The 17210-nt window shown below is 40.2% G+C and overlaps 1 protein-coding gene across 3 annotated transcripts in view; it reads right to left on the bottom strand.

Moving 5' to 3' along the window:
• The window catches only part of slc44a5b (solute carrier family 44 member 5b), a 41362-nt gene extending 29439 nt beyond the window's left edge, over nucleotides 1–11923 (bottom strand). For all 3 annotated transcript variants that reach the window (XM_049588463.1, XM_049588462.1, XM_049588464.1), the window contains exon 1: nucleotides 11719–11923. In XM_049588463.1, the coding sequence (XP_049444420.1) occupies nucleotides 11719–11755 (37 nt within the window). In that variant the 5' untranslated portion in view covers nucleotides 11756–11923. The remainder of the gene's footprint in view (nucleotides 1–11718) is intronic.
• Nucleotides 11924–17210: the final 5287 nt, after the last annotated feature.

Below are 17210 nucleotides of genomic sequence, written 5' to 3'. Positions count from 1 at the left end.
ACAGAAGCAGTTCATCGCCTTGTATTTCACAATTTGGGAGGAGACTAAATTGCACACTTATCTCCTGCAGCTCACTTTATCATGAGGCGAGACTGCTCAAGGATTATGTGCACGTTTACGGAGTCACATATATATTTATACTTTATGTGGAAAATATCACTGCAGATACTGTGAGATATGTTACTATGAGAGCAAAGATAACCAGTGAATGAAATGGCATCAACCTATAATCGTGTTATCATGATACTGGAAATTCTTCAATACAATATCTAAAAAAAAAATGATGATGTTCAATACCATTTGCGATATCACAGGGACAAACTGACACTGAGGGCATAAAATTTAAAATTCTTATTAAAAGATAAATATAACAAGGCTATAAAATGACAACGACAAGTGTCTTTTATTGGTTAGTAGCAGAGAGCAGCAGAATGACTGTGGTAAACATTAACAATAAGAAAGAGCGGAAAAGTGCAGCTGGTGCTGGTGTATTGATATCGCCAAAAATTTGTATTTAAACTGTTTTAAATATTCAGAATAGATATGTACCGATACATCACTATTTTTGACAACACTAGCCTACAGTACATACAGAAAATCTTTAAGTCCAAGTCAAGGAAAAAAGTACATAGAGCACATAACTGTCACATTTGAGTAAGAATGTTAATCACACTGTACAGTAGTGTTGTCAGCACACCCTCCAGAGCAAAACTTTCTCCACTTTCCCTATCCCGTGTCCTCAGCCCCCCTTTCCAGCGTTTCTCAGCTCGTCTCCATAAACACATCCAGTACACAGACACACCAACACGGGCAGACACAGGCACCAGTGTGCCCAGGCTCCACTGTCCAACACAGGCCTCTTTCATACCGTGGTCAGGCAAACAGCTCGAACACTGCAGGTGCTCTACATGGGCTGGGTCAGAGGGGCCATTTGGAAAGGACTTTTTTTGTTGTTTTCATTCTGCTGATTCATAAACATTTCCAAGACCTGGAGAGAGTGGAGTGCTGTAAGACTGCATTTCTGTAAAAGCTACGTTGGGCCTAGATCCAGCTTAGATCTGATAGATAAACAAAAAAGAAAAAATAGAAATGTTAAAAATTCAGCATAATGATGTTGCTCAGCAGAGTAGGCACGGCCCGTAAGTCTGAATGCTGTATACAGTATGTTCATTCATATTTGATGAAAGCACTGGCTTCTGCCAATCCAGAGAGGAAAGCAACATCAGTAACATGGCTTTGGAGTTTCGGGTTTTCCTCTAGTCTGTATTTATAAATTACAAGTGTGCAGGTTTCTCCTGTAATATAAGTGTTGGGCACATGGCACAATAGTAACAGAGCTGCTTGGATGTATCACTGCTATAAAGATAAAGGGGCCAGTAAAGCTGTGATAGGATACAAGGCTGGAAGGAGGTCAGAGGGTAGTCTGTAGGGCAGCATGGTTTCACTGGATTCAGGCAAGACTTTCACATCCCAGTAACCCTAACTCTCTCACACACACACACACACACACACACACACACACACACACACACACACACACACACACACACACACACACACACAGCCACATACTCACATAAAACATACACACATTAACATTTGGGAACAGCATTATGATCACGGAAGTCTCCCACAGTCCCTTAAAAAGGAAAAAAAAACCCTGCAATTTGGAGTCTGAAACAATCAAAGCAGTTAAAAAGCTCCAGATGGCTCCCCTTTTTCATAATACTAAAAATGTGGAGAGATAATACACACAAACACTCTCCATGTAGCACCATCACTCTCCTTTTCTCTGCCTTTCTTTTATCGCCCTTCTGTATCCAAAAACATCTTTCGTGCCTTGCTCTTATTCCCCCCTCTGGACAACCGTACAACCTTTAAAGTGCTTGTCTCCTTATTGAGACAAGACAACAACATCCAGATCTCTGGTTTAGGTTTACTTAGCAGAGCCTCTTGGGATCCTCTCAACTATTAGCAAATGCTCCAGGACTGAGCACTTGGCATATCTGGTTAGGTAGCCCACTGGGTTAACTCCTATCAGTGCATGAGCAGTGTTTACTGTGCATATTTTCAGAGGGAGGCAAAGACAGCTAGCTGACATCCTCTCAAATGCTGAGAATAGTGAGATCCGGGTTGGGATTCGACCCCCAAGAGGGGAGTTAGCATCTGAGTGTGTCAGACACTGACAGCTAGCCTGCTGCTTGGAGCTGAGAAGTGGCAGTACTGTGGCTGGAGCTTTGTGACCTTGGTTACTTCTGTGGGAGCCTCCAGGCATGTCAGTGGCAGCCCTGTGTTCCTGTGAAACGAGGCTCGCTACTGCTTCTGTACATCAGTGACAGGCTCTACTGGCTTTGGCCTGGATTTATAAAGACTTAAATATAAGAGGATATGCCACATCTTGATATCCAAATATGCAATACACACACCAAGGTGGAGAAACACACTAATACACATCTAGATATTGTATGTATGCAGCTACGCAAATGCACATACAATATCCTTTAGTCTCATACTCAGTATTCAAGACTTGTCTTGAAACTTGCACAATAAATTCCTCCTTTTTCTTATACAGCTTCCTCTTAGTCAGGTATTAGTGTTGTTATCCTGAAAACCAAGAAGACTACAGCAGATCGCTCCATTAGAATCACAAAAGTACAAATTAATCTGTGCTGAAAACAGGTTACTGTACATAATCTCAGCCTGTAGGCAGACTTATCTGCATGTTTTAGGAAAATAAGATTTTCGGCACTAAATTACGAGGGGGGAATTATGAATTATGAGGGGGAATTTTTTTGCCGTTTATGTCAACACAGAAATCCTCATCTCGCTTGCGTCAAAGTTTTATGTTAGGCAGAGTGCAACTGAGCCCACATTCCCACTGGAAGGAAGAATACCTTACACATTTAATGGTGAATGAGCTCACTATTTAAACCCCCCCTTTTTTCCCAATCAATTGCATATTTTCTAAACAGTGCGAACTTTGTGCTGCCAAAAAGCTAGTATACAGTTGAAGATCATATGAAAGCCTTCACATAAATTAATCTTCAGTCCACAGAGTTAAATCTCTCACCCACTCTCAATGATGTGACTGTGTCAATGAAAATATGTGTGTGTCACAGCACATCACAGACTCTGAATCCTGATTTCTGGTTGTGAGAAGGAGCACGAAATATTAATGCACACTATGCTGTGTGTTACACAAATCAGATTTCATAAACAAAGAGCTATTCTCCTTCAGGTAGGACTGAGTAACATTGGTTTTAGGGATGCACTGAAATGAAAATTTGTGGCCAAAGCCGAAGCCGAATATTATTAAATGCTTGGCCGAATACCGAATACCGAATATCATTGTTTAGTTTTTCATTAGTTTTGCAGATGAACCCCCTTCAGATTAGTGTTGTCACGGTACCAAAATTGGGACCCACTGTGCCGTACCAGTGAAAGTATCATGGTTCTGAGTAGTATCACGATACCACAGCGAAAATGAGGCAGATGTCCCTTTTATCATTTATAAAAAGATAAATCACTTTTCTATAATACATCAATGATATTTCAATGGAATAAATTACTTATTGACTTATTCATACTTCAAAAACAGCATCAATAAGTGATTAACATAGGGGGGATCAAAATAAAATAAATAAATAAAATAAAAATCAACCAGCCACCCTCCTCCCCTGACAAGTCCCTTCATAACTAAAGAACAGTCCCTAAAGTGCGGAGAGGTTTGTGGTCCGTGAGCGGCTCGTTTCTCCTCTGACACATCACATACCTGTGTTCGGCTGGCTCAGCTGTTCAGGTACTACTGGGCAGTCCACACGCCAAGAAGAGGATATTATTGGAGCCGACTTCTCCGTCGCCGGGTAAGCCGATGGCCGCCATATTTGACAGGAATACATTAACGTTACTGTCTGTGTCTGTGACCCCTGTTCAGCCCATAATCGGTGGGATTCGCCTTTCGTTTCTGCTGCTGGTTGAAATCTGTAGGCTGCTCGCACAGCGTGCTGAATGATTTAAGCCTATTTTGCTCACTCAAAACTATTTTAGTCGCAAATGCGAGCGCGGTGACGGACGGATCGCCACACTGCCGACATTTTATTCCGCCCGTCAGGGCATGCTGTTTGATTGCGTTATCAAAACACACCGCTATTATTCGGCCTTGCTTTTAACTTATTACACTGAATACCGAATGTGGGGGGTTTTTTTGCAATATTCGGCCAAATATATTCGGTTACCGAATATTTGGTGCATCCCTAATTTGTTTCTATAGTGTACTGCAGGGGTGATGTCTTGTTGAAGGCCAAAGCAAACGTTGTCCATTGACAAACAGCCAATGGGATTTTTTCATTGGTTTTTGATTACTGCAGAAAAGCTCTGTGGTAGACAAAAGTTTACCAAACATGTTTTGTTCAGCAAAATAATCTTCCCAAACGAACACCACTTTTAGGATTTTTTTAAAGCGTAAATACCAACACCTACAATCGAACACAGTCATATGACTTACCATCACCATGAGGCTGTAAAAAATGATGTTTAATGCCCCAAAAAACTTCTGTAGTCTTATTTAGCCACTTAAGTGCCCCACAAGTGGAGTATTTACTGACATATTTTTTGTCGTAGAACAAAATGTGAACATCTCTTAAGCTTGTGTTTACCACAGACCTTATTCCAAAAATCCTTTAAAAAAAAACATACTGACTTCGAGACGAGGAAACCAGAAGTTCAAAAATGCCATCTCCTTTCCAGGTTTTAGGCATCATCCCTGCTGCACTCTATACCCAAAGGGTGGCCCAATGTCTTGACTTGGTCAATATTAACATCACTTCACTGCCGGTGTTCTCCAACAGGGAATCCTCCTAACTCTGCCTTTCAGCAGTCTGTACACATCAAATTCAACTAAAACCCTGATCTATCTCAGCAAACCCACAAGGTGCAATTCAAGGCCCTGACCTGTGCAAAAAAGGCATGTTCACAACATCAGAACACCATGTCATGTAATGATTCATTTCCTTTGATAAAGCTAGCTGCATTGTTTAGCACATTAAACCTATCAAAAGTCATTTCAAGTCTCACTGTGCACCCAAGACTCATAACCTACGTGTCTTGCATGAACGTAGCTGTATTCCTCACTCATTTTCCAGTGTATCTTTGGCTTGTGGTTCATAAATCACTGTCAATGTCACTTAGCCTTCTAGTCATAAACAAACACTGACTATATTTGTACTGCAAATTGGAAATTTAAAGTCTCCTTGCTGTCGCCTAGAAAGCCTCTTCACAGCTAAATGTCCCATTTTCACAGACTCGAACAAATCACCATCCAGTGCGGTGCAGAAGTGAATCTGAAATTATTTACTGACTCACCCTATCATTAGTGTGAATAATATACTTCAAACTTCCAGGCACTGACATAGCTATCTCTTGAGAGAAGATGCATGAAATTAGTAGCAAAGGAACATAACCTTGTTAAAAATAATGAGCAGATATGCCATAGAGACAAATAAAATGTGCAGGAGCACTACGGAGTGAGCATCGGTCTTCATTTAAGACAAGTATCTGCAGAGGACAGTGACACTTAAAAAGCCCATAATAGCACTTAGACCTGGGTGCAAAATGGGCCATTTGAGCCACAACCTTCTCTGACTGCAATTTCACAGGAAGAGGCTGTGAATGTTTGATTCTAAACCAAGGCTCTCAGCTTTCTGTCAAGACTCTACATTGACTCAGTATAAAAATGCAGCGTTTAGGGAAGCTGCCCATGCGAGAAATTTGTTAATTAACAGTGTGCCCGACTCAACACTTTCTGTGGTGAATGGAATTCATATCTAAATTGTTACTTACAAACCTGTCACAGAATGATTATGAGCTATTTTTCCACTTTTCTGACTGACTGAACATTTCAGCTGTACAGTATAAACCCACTGAACACCTGCTACATAGTTAGAAACATTATATAATATACTAGCCTAAAGAGTGCACTTGAATTCAGGATGTAGAGCAAGTGGAGTACTGCTAAACGTGAATGATGGGATGCCAGGTCATTCGACCAGCTGCTAAAAACATGGCTCACTTATGTTTTCTCTGAGGGTTTTTTGCTGCTTTTTATGAGGGCAAATGCAATTTATCTTCATTAAAAGAAAAATCCAACTTTATATTAGGTCTTGGTGATGATTCAATGTTAATGTGAAATGGCATCATGACACTTCTTCCTCCTCCCTTATCTACCTCTGCTTCTGTTAATGACTTCCTCCATTTACCAGAAATATGTAAAATACTCAAAACTTTCAAGAGAGTAGGAAGGTTTCCTGTTAAGAAAATAAAAGGTGAGAACTAAATTCATAAATCACCTGGGGTCTCAGCTTTTTTTTATTTCCTGTGTGACATCTGAGCATCACTGCAACGTGGCAAGTCTAGTAAAAATATTTTTTTCTTTGATTCTTCAGAATTGACATCAGAATGAACTGACCCATAGTCTGCTAGCATCCACCTAGCCAGACTGGAAATAATATGCTCGACAGAATCAGCGACGGTAAAAATGATTTTTGTTTCTTTGCACTCCACATTGAGTCCACATTTGAACAAATGCAATGAGTAAAACACAAGTTGGCAATGTAATTCGATAGAGCTGCAACAGTGCTTAATTTGTAAAATTAGAAGTAGAGGAACACTTTGGGCCTCTGAGAGAGCAGTGTTCCCCCCACTCCCAAAAGTGGGGGAACACTTTTTTAAGCGGCACCTGAGCCATCTCACTGCGCAACTCCAAATGGAATGGTTGTGACATTTGGTGTTGTCACAGTACCAAAATTGGGACCCACGGTACGATACCAGTGAGAGTATCACGGTTCTGAGTAGGACTGGGCGGTATGACCTAAAATTTATATCACGGTAAAATCGAATCCCTTCACGGTAACGGTATATATCGCAGTATAAATTTAAGTGTAAAAGTTATAATAGAAGTGTTTCTGAATGGGTTTTGTAGTCCCTTAGCAAAGCTAAATTGATAAAAAAAAAAAACAACAACAACAAAAGCAAAGATATAATGTATTTTTAGAATGCAGATCTCAAAACTCAAAATTAAAACCCAGTACTCTATGGTGCAAAATGTCCCCTGGGATTTATATCAAAAGGTAATTTCCTTCTTTTACCAAAATCCTAAATGACTGAGTTGTTTTTTTTCCACCTGGACCTTTATGCTCTGCCATTTCTCCTCTAATCATCACGCTGTAGCCTGTGACAGGCTGTTATGATACCACAACTATCACACATTCACATATGGAGTTTTTTGTGGAGCCCTTAGCGTCACATAAGTTTACATTACCAAAGGTTTATGACAAACTCTCTTGCCGTGGGCCAAATTTATATCATTTCTACTGTCTACCGCATATACCTTGCAGCCCTAGTTCTGAGTAGTATCACGATACCACAGCAAAAATGAGGCAGATGTGTCTTTTGTCATTTATAAAAAGATATATCACTTTTCTATAATACATCAATGATATTTCAATGGAATAAATTACTTATTGACTTATTCATACTTCAAAAACAGCATCAATAAGTGATTAACATGGGGGGATTGAAATAAAATAAATAAATAAAATAAAAATCAACCAGCCACCCTCCTCCCCTGACAAGTAAAGAACAGTCCCTTCATAAGTAAAGAACAGTCCCTAAAGTGCGGTGAGGTTTGTGGACTGTTACCTGCCACAAAGAGAGAAATGTGAACGACTCGCTTGTCCTCTGACACGCCACATACCTGTGTGCCACCATGGCTCGGTTGTCCAGGTACTACTGAGCAGTCATGACGCCAACGAAAGAGGAAATTAGGCTACTGGACCTGGAGTCAGACCTCTCTGTCGCCGGTAAGGCGTTATCTTGTGCCGCGGAGCCGGCGTAGGCTATTTCACCGCCATATTCCTGTCTGTGACTCCCGTTCAACCCACAACCGGCAGGATTCGCCGCTGGTTGAATTCTGTGCTCACACAGTGTACTGAATGATTTATTTTGCTCACACAAAACTATTGTTAGTCGCAAATGCAAGTAAAATGCTCGCACGTAGAGCTCTGTGGAAAACAAATCACTGCTGACAAGTAAAAAGAAATAAATAATAACTTTCACTGCTCAAAGAGCGTTATTGACCAGCGCACGCCATTATTGGACGGTTCATGGACACTCACCCTCTTGCGATTGGACTTTGAACTTATCCCACAGCAGTGGTACGTGAGGCACCGTAGTACTACGGTACTCCACCCTGCAACACTAGTGACATCAGCCAATACTGTATGTAGTTTTTAGATGTGAAAAGTTCTAGACCCATGCAAATTAGTTCCAGAACGCACCAGGGCCTTTTCTGAAAAGATCCTGGTATGCGTTCCAGTACATTCCGGCTCAAATTAAGCACTGAGTTGCAACGATGAGTTAATTAATTGATTAGGCAATCGGAAGAAAATAAATCGCCAACTATTCTGATAATTGATTGATCATTTCAGTCATTTTTCAAGCAAAAAATTCCAACATTTGCTGGTTTCAGCATCTTAAATTTCCATTGTCATTCAAGATAGTAACTGACAAGTCTGTGAAATTTGGGCTTTTGGTTAGACAGAAAAAGGAAACTCAAGACATCACTTTGGACTCTGGGAAACTGCATTTTTTAAGCATTTAAATCAACTTAACTATTAATCAATAAAACGTGAATATAATCTGTGGATTAGTCCATGATGACAATAATCGTTAATTGTAGCCCTATTTGACAACACTGTGAGTTTGGGCATGCTAATGTAAAATTTGTCTTGTTCTCTGCTCAGTTGTGAGACCAACATCCTCTGAACTGCTCTTTTGCCAAGCTAGCTGATGGAGGCAAAGCACCAGGGAGCCAATAACATAAAGCAGCTGACCTAAACACAGGGAGGCACCATAACTCCATCCCATGCTCCACTAGCTAGGTTGTAGGATGCTGTTAGGGCAAAATTATGTTCCTTAATTAAACTGTCTCAATATATTCTACGTAATTCTCAGGAGAGTAGCACTTGAAGCAGTAGAAGATAATGCAGGTATACTGTAGGTATAAATTACCCTCTGTAATGATGCACACACTGTACCTAAGTAATGTATATAATAATAATGATACACAAGCTTTAAGCTGTTTACCTACAACACTTTACACATAATCTCTCGTGTCAGGTTTATGGTGATAGGGTTTGAAGGCCCCGATGGTGAGCTGCACGTCTGCAGAGAGCAGTGAGAATCAACTACAGATGACAGGTTGCAGTCGTGATTGGCAGAATGCTGTAGTCATGAGGTCTGAGGGACATACGAGGTCAGCATGTGGGGAAATAACAGCAAGAAGACACAGTAGCTTTTCCCCATCAAGAGCTGTCAGGAGCAGATGTGGCTCTAAAACTGCAGAGCTACTGCATGTAAGGATCAAACCTCCCTGACAGTCATTTTGGTTGTAATTATTATGTACGAGTTGGACAAAATTGGATGACACAATGTATTTGTAACTGATAATGGTGTGGAGGGCTCTGCTGACACTGATAAGCATGGAATGAAAAAGTTAATAATTATATAACGCTCTCCATTACAGCTGGGGTTGGACTGATCAGCTGATCACTGGTCCAATGATTCAATATGAGATATTGGACCAGTGTAGATATGATTAAGGCCACTCCTTGAATACAGCCATATTAAGACTACCTTTAAAATCTTAAATGACACTTTCGTTTTGTGGAGCTTGTTTTTTTGGGTAACGTCTTTGTAAAGAAATGTTTAATTAAAAGGAGACAGTAAGTGCCCTGTCAATATGATGGATTGCATAGTCTAAGTTTCAGTTAGGACTGAAAATTAATCGAAATATTATCAAAATTGCAATATGACCAATTGCAATATCCAAACTGTAGGAGCTGCAATTTTTCCATAAAGATAAAATATGTCACAGCATACCATCATAAATAAAGGATTGTGGTGTTACAGAGATGCCCCGGCCTTAAAATCATATTCCAGATGTAAGGAAACATGCTGGTTTGGCACAAAGCCCAGCAAAATCACATCCTCATCATTTTTCTATTTCCTTTTCGATGAAAATAAAATGCAAAATTACCCTTTCCATTAAAAATGCAACTCATATCGCAATTGCTTGATTTGTCAAAATCATTGCAATGTGATTTTTTTTTATTCATTTATTTTTTTGCGCATATCATGCAGCCCTAGTTTCAATGGCAAGCTGGTTTTCCGTGACTGTCTTGTAGTCACCTGAGAGCAGCTGAACACTGACAACAAGAATGAAATTGAAAAACCATTTTTCAATGATTAAATGGAAGATTACTGAATATAGAGGGAAATGCATCTAGCTGTAGTAGAAATGATGCTCACATCAAACCACAAAAAGCTACCAGCATGGTTAAAATCACCAAAGTAAGTGACTCTTTGTTTCAGGGGGAGGGACACTGCATCTGGTGGTGATAAAGGATTATATTGCTTTGATAAACAACATGATTACTTAGGCAGGCTAACGGATAGAAAACCTGCCCACGGATTAAATATATCCATATGCCTCAAGCAGCAAAAGCGCCACTTGGAGACAATAAATCCTTTGTTATCAAACCCATTCACAGAGGACATTGCTTTTTAATCTTCATTCCTAACTGCACTACCTGGACTGCAGTTTTTACAGTGTTGCAATTATCCTTAATGTGGGCGAGAAGAGAAGGACGGAAGTGGAGATAATGCTTATTGTTGTTAACAGTCTCCTACACTTTTTTTTTTTACACATGGAAAAAATAGAAAGGAAAACATCACATCAGAGGAGTCAACTAAGGATAAAGATCTTTGTTGAGCAAGTGTAGGATGAAAAACAAGAGCCGTTCTGGGAAAGAGGGCAGTACAATCCTGTACAAAGAAAAAAAAAACAGCAGTATTTGATATCAAATCAATCAAGGTTAATCCTTGTCATAGATGGAATAATGCCAAATATTACTAGGTTGTAAATGTTGAGGATACATGTTTGCTAGCTGCTTTTCTTTGTCTTAAACTGAATATATTCAGGTTTTGGTCTGGTGTTACAAACAAAGCAAAGGCATCTGATGGCATCATCTTTGGGACACAATGAGCATTTTCCACTGTTTATCTGACAGTTTACAGCTGAACCAAACGATAAATCTACCCAATATAGCTAATAATCGCCACATTAATCGATGAGGAAGCTATTGTTAATGTTGAATTGGGTTGTCATGCCGTTACACAGTAGTTACAGGGAGAAAAATATCTCTGCGTTGACAACAAAGACGAAGTGACGAAAGTGGAGGAGGAAAGTGATAAGACTTATTGTCTCCTATTGTGAGGACTTCAACACCAGGTGTAAAACACAAAGGCAAAAATATATCATATTGCTGGAGTAAACCAGGTAAGTTAACGCTACGGGATAAGGATAATTCCTGGAGCACATAAAGGAAACACCAAAAAAAGACGTTAGGCTCGTTCGAACGTTAACAGCCGTTGACATGATTTTACCGTTAACGTTACTGCGTATATTTGGTGTCAACCGTTAAATACCCCCCTAAATAGTTAGCAACTGGCAATGTAAGCTAGCTAACGTCCCCGTAAATCACAGCAAGGGGTTAAACACCATTGAGGCTGAAAAACATACCGTTATACCCCGCTGTCATAACGTTACACAGCACAGGGGGAAAATATCTTGGCGTTTACAACAAAGACGAACCGACTCACCATAGTAAGAGGAGGGGATGTCCGTCTTTCTAGCCATGGCACTTGGTAGGACAAATGCAGCGTCGTCTTGGTTTTGGAGACCGCATATGAGAGTCGAGGTTGAACCGCAGTTATTTTAGTGTCTTTCGGTGGTCCCGTCGAGAAATAAACACAGGAACCTGGAAAGGTCTTGGGCTCTTGGAGGATGCTTCGGCCACGCAGCTGAGCGTCAGTCGTGTTTACAGCGCGACGTCATTAATTATTCTCTTAAAGGGGCCGCGCGCCCTGGCTGCTGTTGCTGCTGCTGCTGCTGAGAGTGTCCTGGTTCCCTTTGTTTGGATGTGATTTAAAGCACAGCGTTTTAATGCACTTTGTCCGCTGACACGAACATGTGTAGGATTTATATCACTCCTATGCTACAGAACAAAAGAGCTCCTCTCGTGTCTGCAAGAAAAGCGACATTTTCCAGGTTGCTTTTTTGGTTGATTAATAATACAGCCAATGTTGCAATATTGCAGGTGATATTTTTAGGAGACAGTGACATCTCTGTCCACACTGAGGCGTCCGATGGAGAAACACTGACCTCAGCTGGGGTTTCTGGGACATTGCAAATATTCTCCTCAATTCAAACAGTGGCAGTAATGTATGTTGCATCTTTTTTATTATGCAGCTTGAAATGATTTCCACTCAATTTGGCTGATTGGTTTGAAGTTGGGTGGAGCCATGCTGGAATCACATAACCTCACTGAATTTCAAAGAATTACTACGTGACTGACATGCAATAACCCTCCATTACTCACAGACTGCTTGGACAGTGATGAATATTATTTGATACTTGAATAGATAAAGGTGTCTGCTAACAATTTATCAAAGTTTTTAGACCCCAAACCTAAACGTGAAATGTACAATTTTGTAAAATGTACAAGGAGTGCATTTTCCCAAAATTCCCTTGGATGGTTGGGAATAAAAAAAAAATAAATAAAATAAAAAATAATAAAAGCAGTCTAAATGTGAACACCTTGTCACTTGTTCACACATTCTTTGAGAAAAAGAAAACATTTATAAAATGTTTTGTTGGGGGTTTTTTTCATCACAAATGACCAGTATATGGAATCTGGCTGTCTTTCCAGTCTTCATTTCAGTGGTACCCATCAGCTTGATGTGGTTACCATAGGCTACATGGTTTATGTAGGCTACTGAGTGTGCTTCATTTTGCAAAAAACAACAACAATTTGAGAGTTAAAATCAGATTAAATCGTTTAACTCTGCACATTCAAAATATGCTCAGGGGTTGAAATGTAGTACTATATGACGTTCATGGAGTATACGTCTCCTCCTTATGTAGGGAGGAGAGCTGAAAAAGGGGACATTAACAACAACATTCACCTACATTAGCTGCACATCCAGATGGTTCTCACTTAGCCTACACATAGAAATACAGTTGTCTATTGTTAGGTAGTTCAAACAATACATCACAGTTTATGAGGTATGTGTTTTGCATATATAATACTTTTCTTCCAAGTGAATGTAGATTAATGTAGTCCCAGAAAAGACTAAAGACAAAAATATCAAAGAAAGTAAGAAATTAATCATTTAATTGAATAGTTTTTATTTATAGATTTTATATAGAAAAAGCACAAGTTCGTTTTAGATAGCAATCGACAACTTAAAGAGTAACTAAACCCCCAAACCACTTTTTTTTCAGTTGACAAGCAATGTATATGGGTATTTGTGGTGTTGCTGATTGATTCAGGTCCACATCTTGACATTTGAGTGTAAAGTATTTGGATTCTATTGTGTTAAAAAAATGCATAGTGACTGCCCTCTACAGGTTGAAACTTGGCTACTGCAATTGAATTTTGCTACTGGCTGTTCTGGTGTCAACTGAAGTATAAGGTGGCAGCTTTCGTCACCAACCAAGCCCCCCCTTTTGCTGCCCCATCATGTAAAAGTAACATCTTCTGACTCTGCAGACTGTGGAAGTAGTGGATTGAGCGGATTACATGGATTGAGAGTAGTGATTGTGATTACTGATTTAGTGTTAACATGAGTTACTTAGTTAGTTACTTAGTTAGGTAGTTGGTTGCTTTGGTTGTTTATCAGTTAGTCAGTCAATTATTTAGTAAGTTAGTTTTGGTATTCATTATTTAGTTTTGCAAAATTCATCGGCGCTGTTGCTTTCGCAGCTGCAGAAACACCTTTGGACTGCACAGCTTTCCGGCAGACCTAGCGTTTAGGTGCCAGTGGTTGCATACATTGGGGCTACTGGACTGTGATTTCCCACTAGAACCGGAGTTTGCAATGATCATTTCTCCTGGGACTGCTTCTCCAATCTCATGGAGGTGGACATGGGTTTCACCAAGGTACACAACACAATGCAAAGCACCGCACCACAGTCACAGCCTCGTGTTGAGGTAAGTGCGCAGGTGAGTGTATAAAAAGTATGTGTGTGGTGTGAATTGTATTGACAGTGACAGGACTGCATGAAAATAAAAAGGAAAAACAAAACCATGATGCAGATGGCTTTGCCTTTTTGAGTGCATATATAGCAAATGGCACTGTTTTTAAATAATAATATTCTTTTTATAATCATTTATCTTTGAAGACAGGTATATTTCTAAGGTGGCAATCTGAATTACTTGCGAGGACCTGCTCTCTCTATGCGCCCCTCCACCCCAGGGGCCCCGGTGCAATCGCACAGCCTGCCATGTCTATATTTACACCCCTGCTTCAATATGTGCTTTCAATATTTGTTTTCACACACAGACATAAATGGGTTTTGGGAGTCCACTACAGTTACAATGACCAGGACGTGGCAGCAGAGACTGGAAATCACCAACAATAACTTGGATCCAAGAGCTGCAGGGTGAGATTTTCATACAGTATCAACCAAGAAAGATCAAGAAAGAAGCCTGTTTTATCTGTGACAGCTGCAGCCAAAGTGACTCACCCTGGATGTTACCTGAATAATAATTGCACCTTGCTAAACATTATCCCTTTTTAATGACACAGTATCTAAAACCTTAATATTTCATGCATTTTAATGTAAGATTAGATTAGAAATGGGACAGGTAATTTGTATTACACACTGACACCTAAAAAAGTGATGTCTCTCTTAGCGCTCTGTGGATGAAAGTAATGAGAGCTCAGGTTGCCAAAGGCCAGTCATTAAGAAGGGATTGACTTCCCCGGAACAGATCATATGTTGATGTGGCAGGATCACTGCCGGTAGCACACGGGGAGAATCAGGATTACATCATTGCCAAGTGCAATATGGTACATGAGGAGCAATTTATATTGGTGACACAGGCCTAGGATAGTGGTTCTGTTCCTACAGATTTATATTCTACAGAAACCAGCTCAGTGTCTGATATGAAAGGTTGTGACACAGCATACAATCAAAAGTAAGAGCTACTGGAACAAAAGCAGATGTAGAAATGGAAAGGATTGTTTCTCAGCCATACTGTATGTTTCAGGGAATTTGTATATCTTTTGAACTTGTTTATCGATGTTTGGTGCAGTTGGGTTTTGATGCTATAAATAGAATGATACCACAGCCAGATGGATCCTAGGTTTTTATAGCTCAGTTTGAATCATACTGCCTGCTGTTTGTGCATTTCTACATTAGCAGAATTGAATGCTGTTATGTCTTCTTATGTGCAAAGCTACAATAATTAGTGATTTAAAGAAGAAAAGAGGTTGATAGAGTTGGGGAACTTGTCATCTATCCACCTACGTTCCTTTTCAACTGACTTCTATTTCTTCAATGAACATTCTGAACTACAGCATTATGAAGGTTAACTTATCCTGCAAGGACTGACCAAGGACAATGACACTTTTCATAGGTGAATTCTGCTCCCCTCGAAGAATAACTGTATTTTCCAGAGTTGCCAGCCCATCTGCTTGTCATTCAGTGGAAATGATGGATGCCAACAGCTTGCTAATTACATAATCGAGAGGGTACACAACAGATGCAGTCACATTTTGTGCTGATTTGCTTTGCAGCCTTTCCCCTCTTTCTGAGACAAAAAGATAATTTCTTTCTCTGCGGCAGTTGTCCTTTTGCAGTTTGGATGGCGAGTGAGTTGTTTTTTATTTTATAATCAGCGGCAGAAGGAGATGCTCTCAACACAATCACCCTTTTTCTTTTCCATTCAGTGCTTACGATTGCTGCAGTTGCAATCAACCCTGCTGACTCCTAAAAAAAAAAAAAAAAAAAAATTGAAATCCCCCCAAGTCCAGCCATTAAAGGGAGTGATTCAGTAACGCTGTACAGCAGAAGCATCACTGCATAAACGAGCAACTTGGAGATACAGTGTGGGGCAGGTGACTGGAGGTCTCTGTTTCCCAATCAATTGGATAAACACAACGCTTCTGAGAAACATATATTGGGAAACAGGAAATTGCATCTGTGATTGGTAGGGATGCCAGCCGCTGAGTCAATGATCTGTCTGTAAGTGGAGACAATTTGCAAAGAGAATGAAGATGTCTTATCTCCAGGGCCTGAATGCGGAACATAAAGCTTGTATCTACCTCCTGATGCTCTCTTTGTAAAGTTGTGTCACTGCTAAAGTGCAAAGTATTTCTCTGGACCGGGGGATACAATAACATTTGACGACACCTCCACCTCCACCTCCACCTTTGTTTTACGAGGGTGCATTAGAGATTTATATTGGTTTTACAGTTAGATTGATACAGTGCATCCTGTTTATTAGGCTGATATTGTCCCCTTAATAGAAACAGATTCAGTTACTGCTCTCTGTTGTTAATGTTAACAGTCTGTTAACCCTCATATAACATCTACTGTATATCACTCTGTCACACAAACTGAAAAAACGCTTAAAATACATTTATATTCACCAGAGGTGCACATTTCAGGGGGCGCAGGGTACCTGGAGCCTCTCCCAGCTGACACTGGGCGAGAGGTCGCCAGACTATCACAGGGCTAACACATACATGTAGAGACAGACAACCATTCACCACATTCACACCTCTGACCAATTTATAGTCACCAGTTGACCTAACCTATATGTCTTTGGACTGTGGGAGGAAACCGAAAGCCATGCTGACACAGGAAAAACATGCAAACTCCGCACAGAGTGGCTCTCCCACCCTGGGGTTCAAACCCCCCACTCCAGGCTCAAAACAGGAATCTTCTTGCTGTGAGGGAAAAGTGCTAACCACTGCACCAGCATGCTGCCCATTTCCACCTTAAACTGATGCAGAAAGGCACAAACAGGTGTGTAAAAATTCACCACAGCGCATACAAATGTTGAAACAAAACCTACTCCGTCAATATAGAGTCATACAGTGGTCTAGATGCTCTTTTTGAGGTATTTCTACCCTGCCAACAACACAGTCCTGGTGAAAACAATGTATTATCTTTTATCTTTTGGCATTAAACTGATAAGAGAGATGTCACAGTTGGTATAAATCTTCATTTTGTGTGCCAAAACACACTGAACCAAACTCCCATTGCCATCAAGCATGAGGTATGTTTCAGTAAATCATAT

This window comes from Epinephelus fuscoguttatus, linkage group LG10, assembly GCF_011397635.1.
Source record: "Epinephelus fuscoguttatus linkage group LG10, E.fuscoguttatus.final_Chr_v1".
Classification (NCBI taxonomy): domain Eukaryota; kingdom Metazoa; phylum Chordata; class Actinopteri; order Perciformes; family Serranidae; genus Epinephelus; species Epinephelus fuscoguttatus.
The sequence above is the reverse complement of the archived record's forward strand: the minus strand, read 5'-3'. Positions and strand labels throughout refer to the sequence as shown.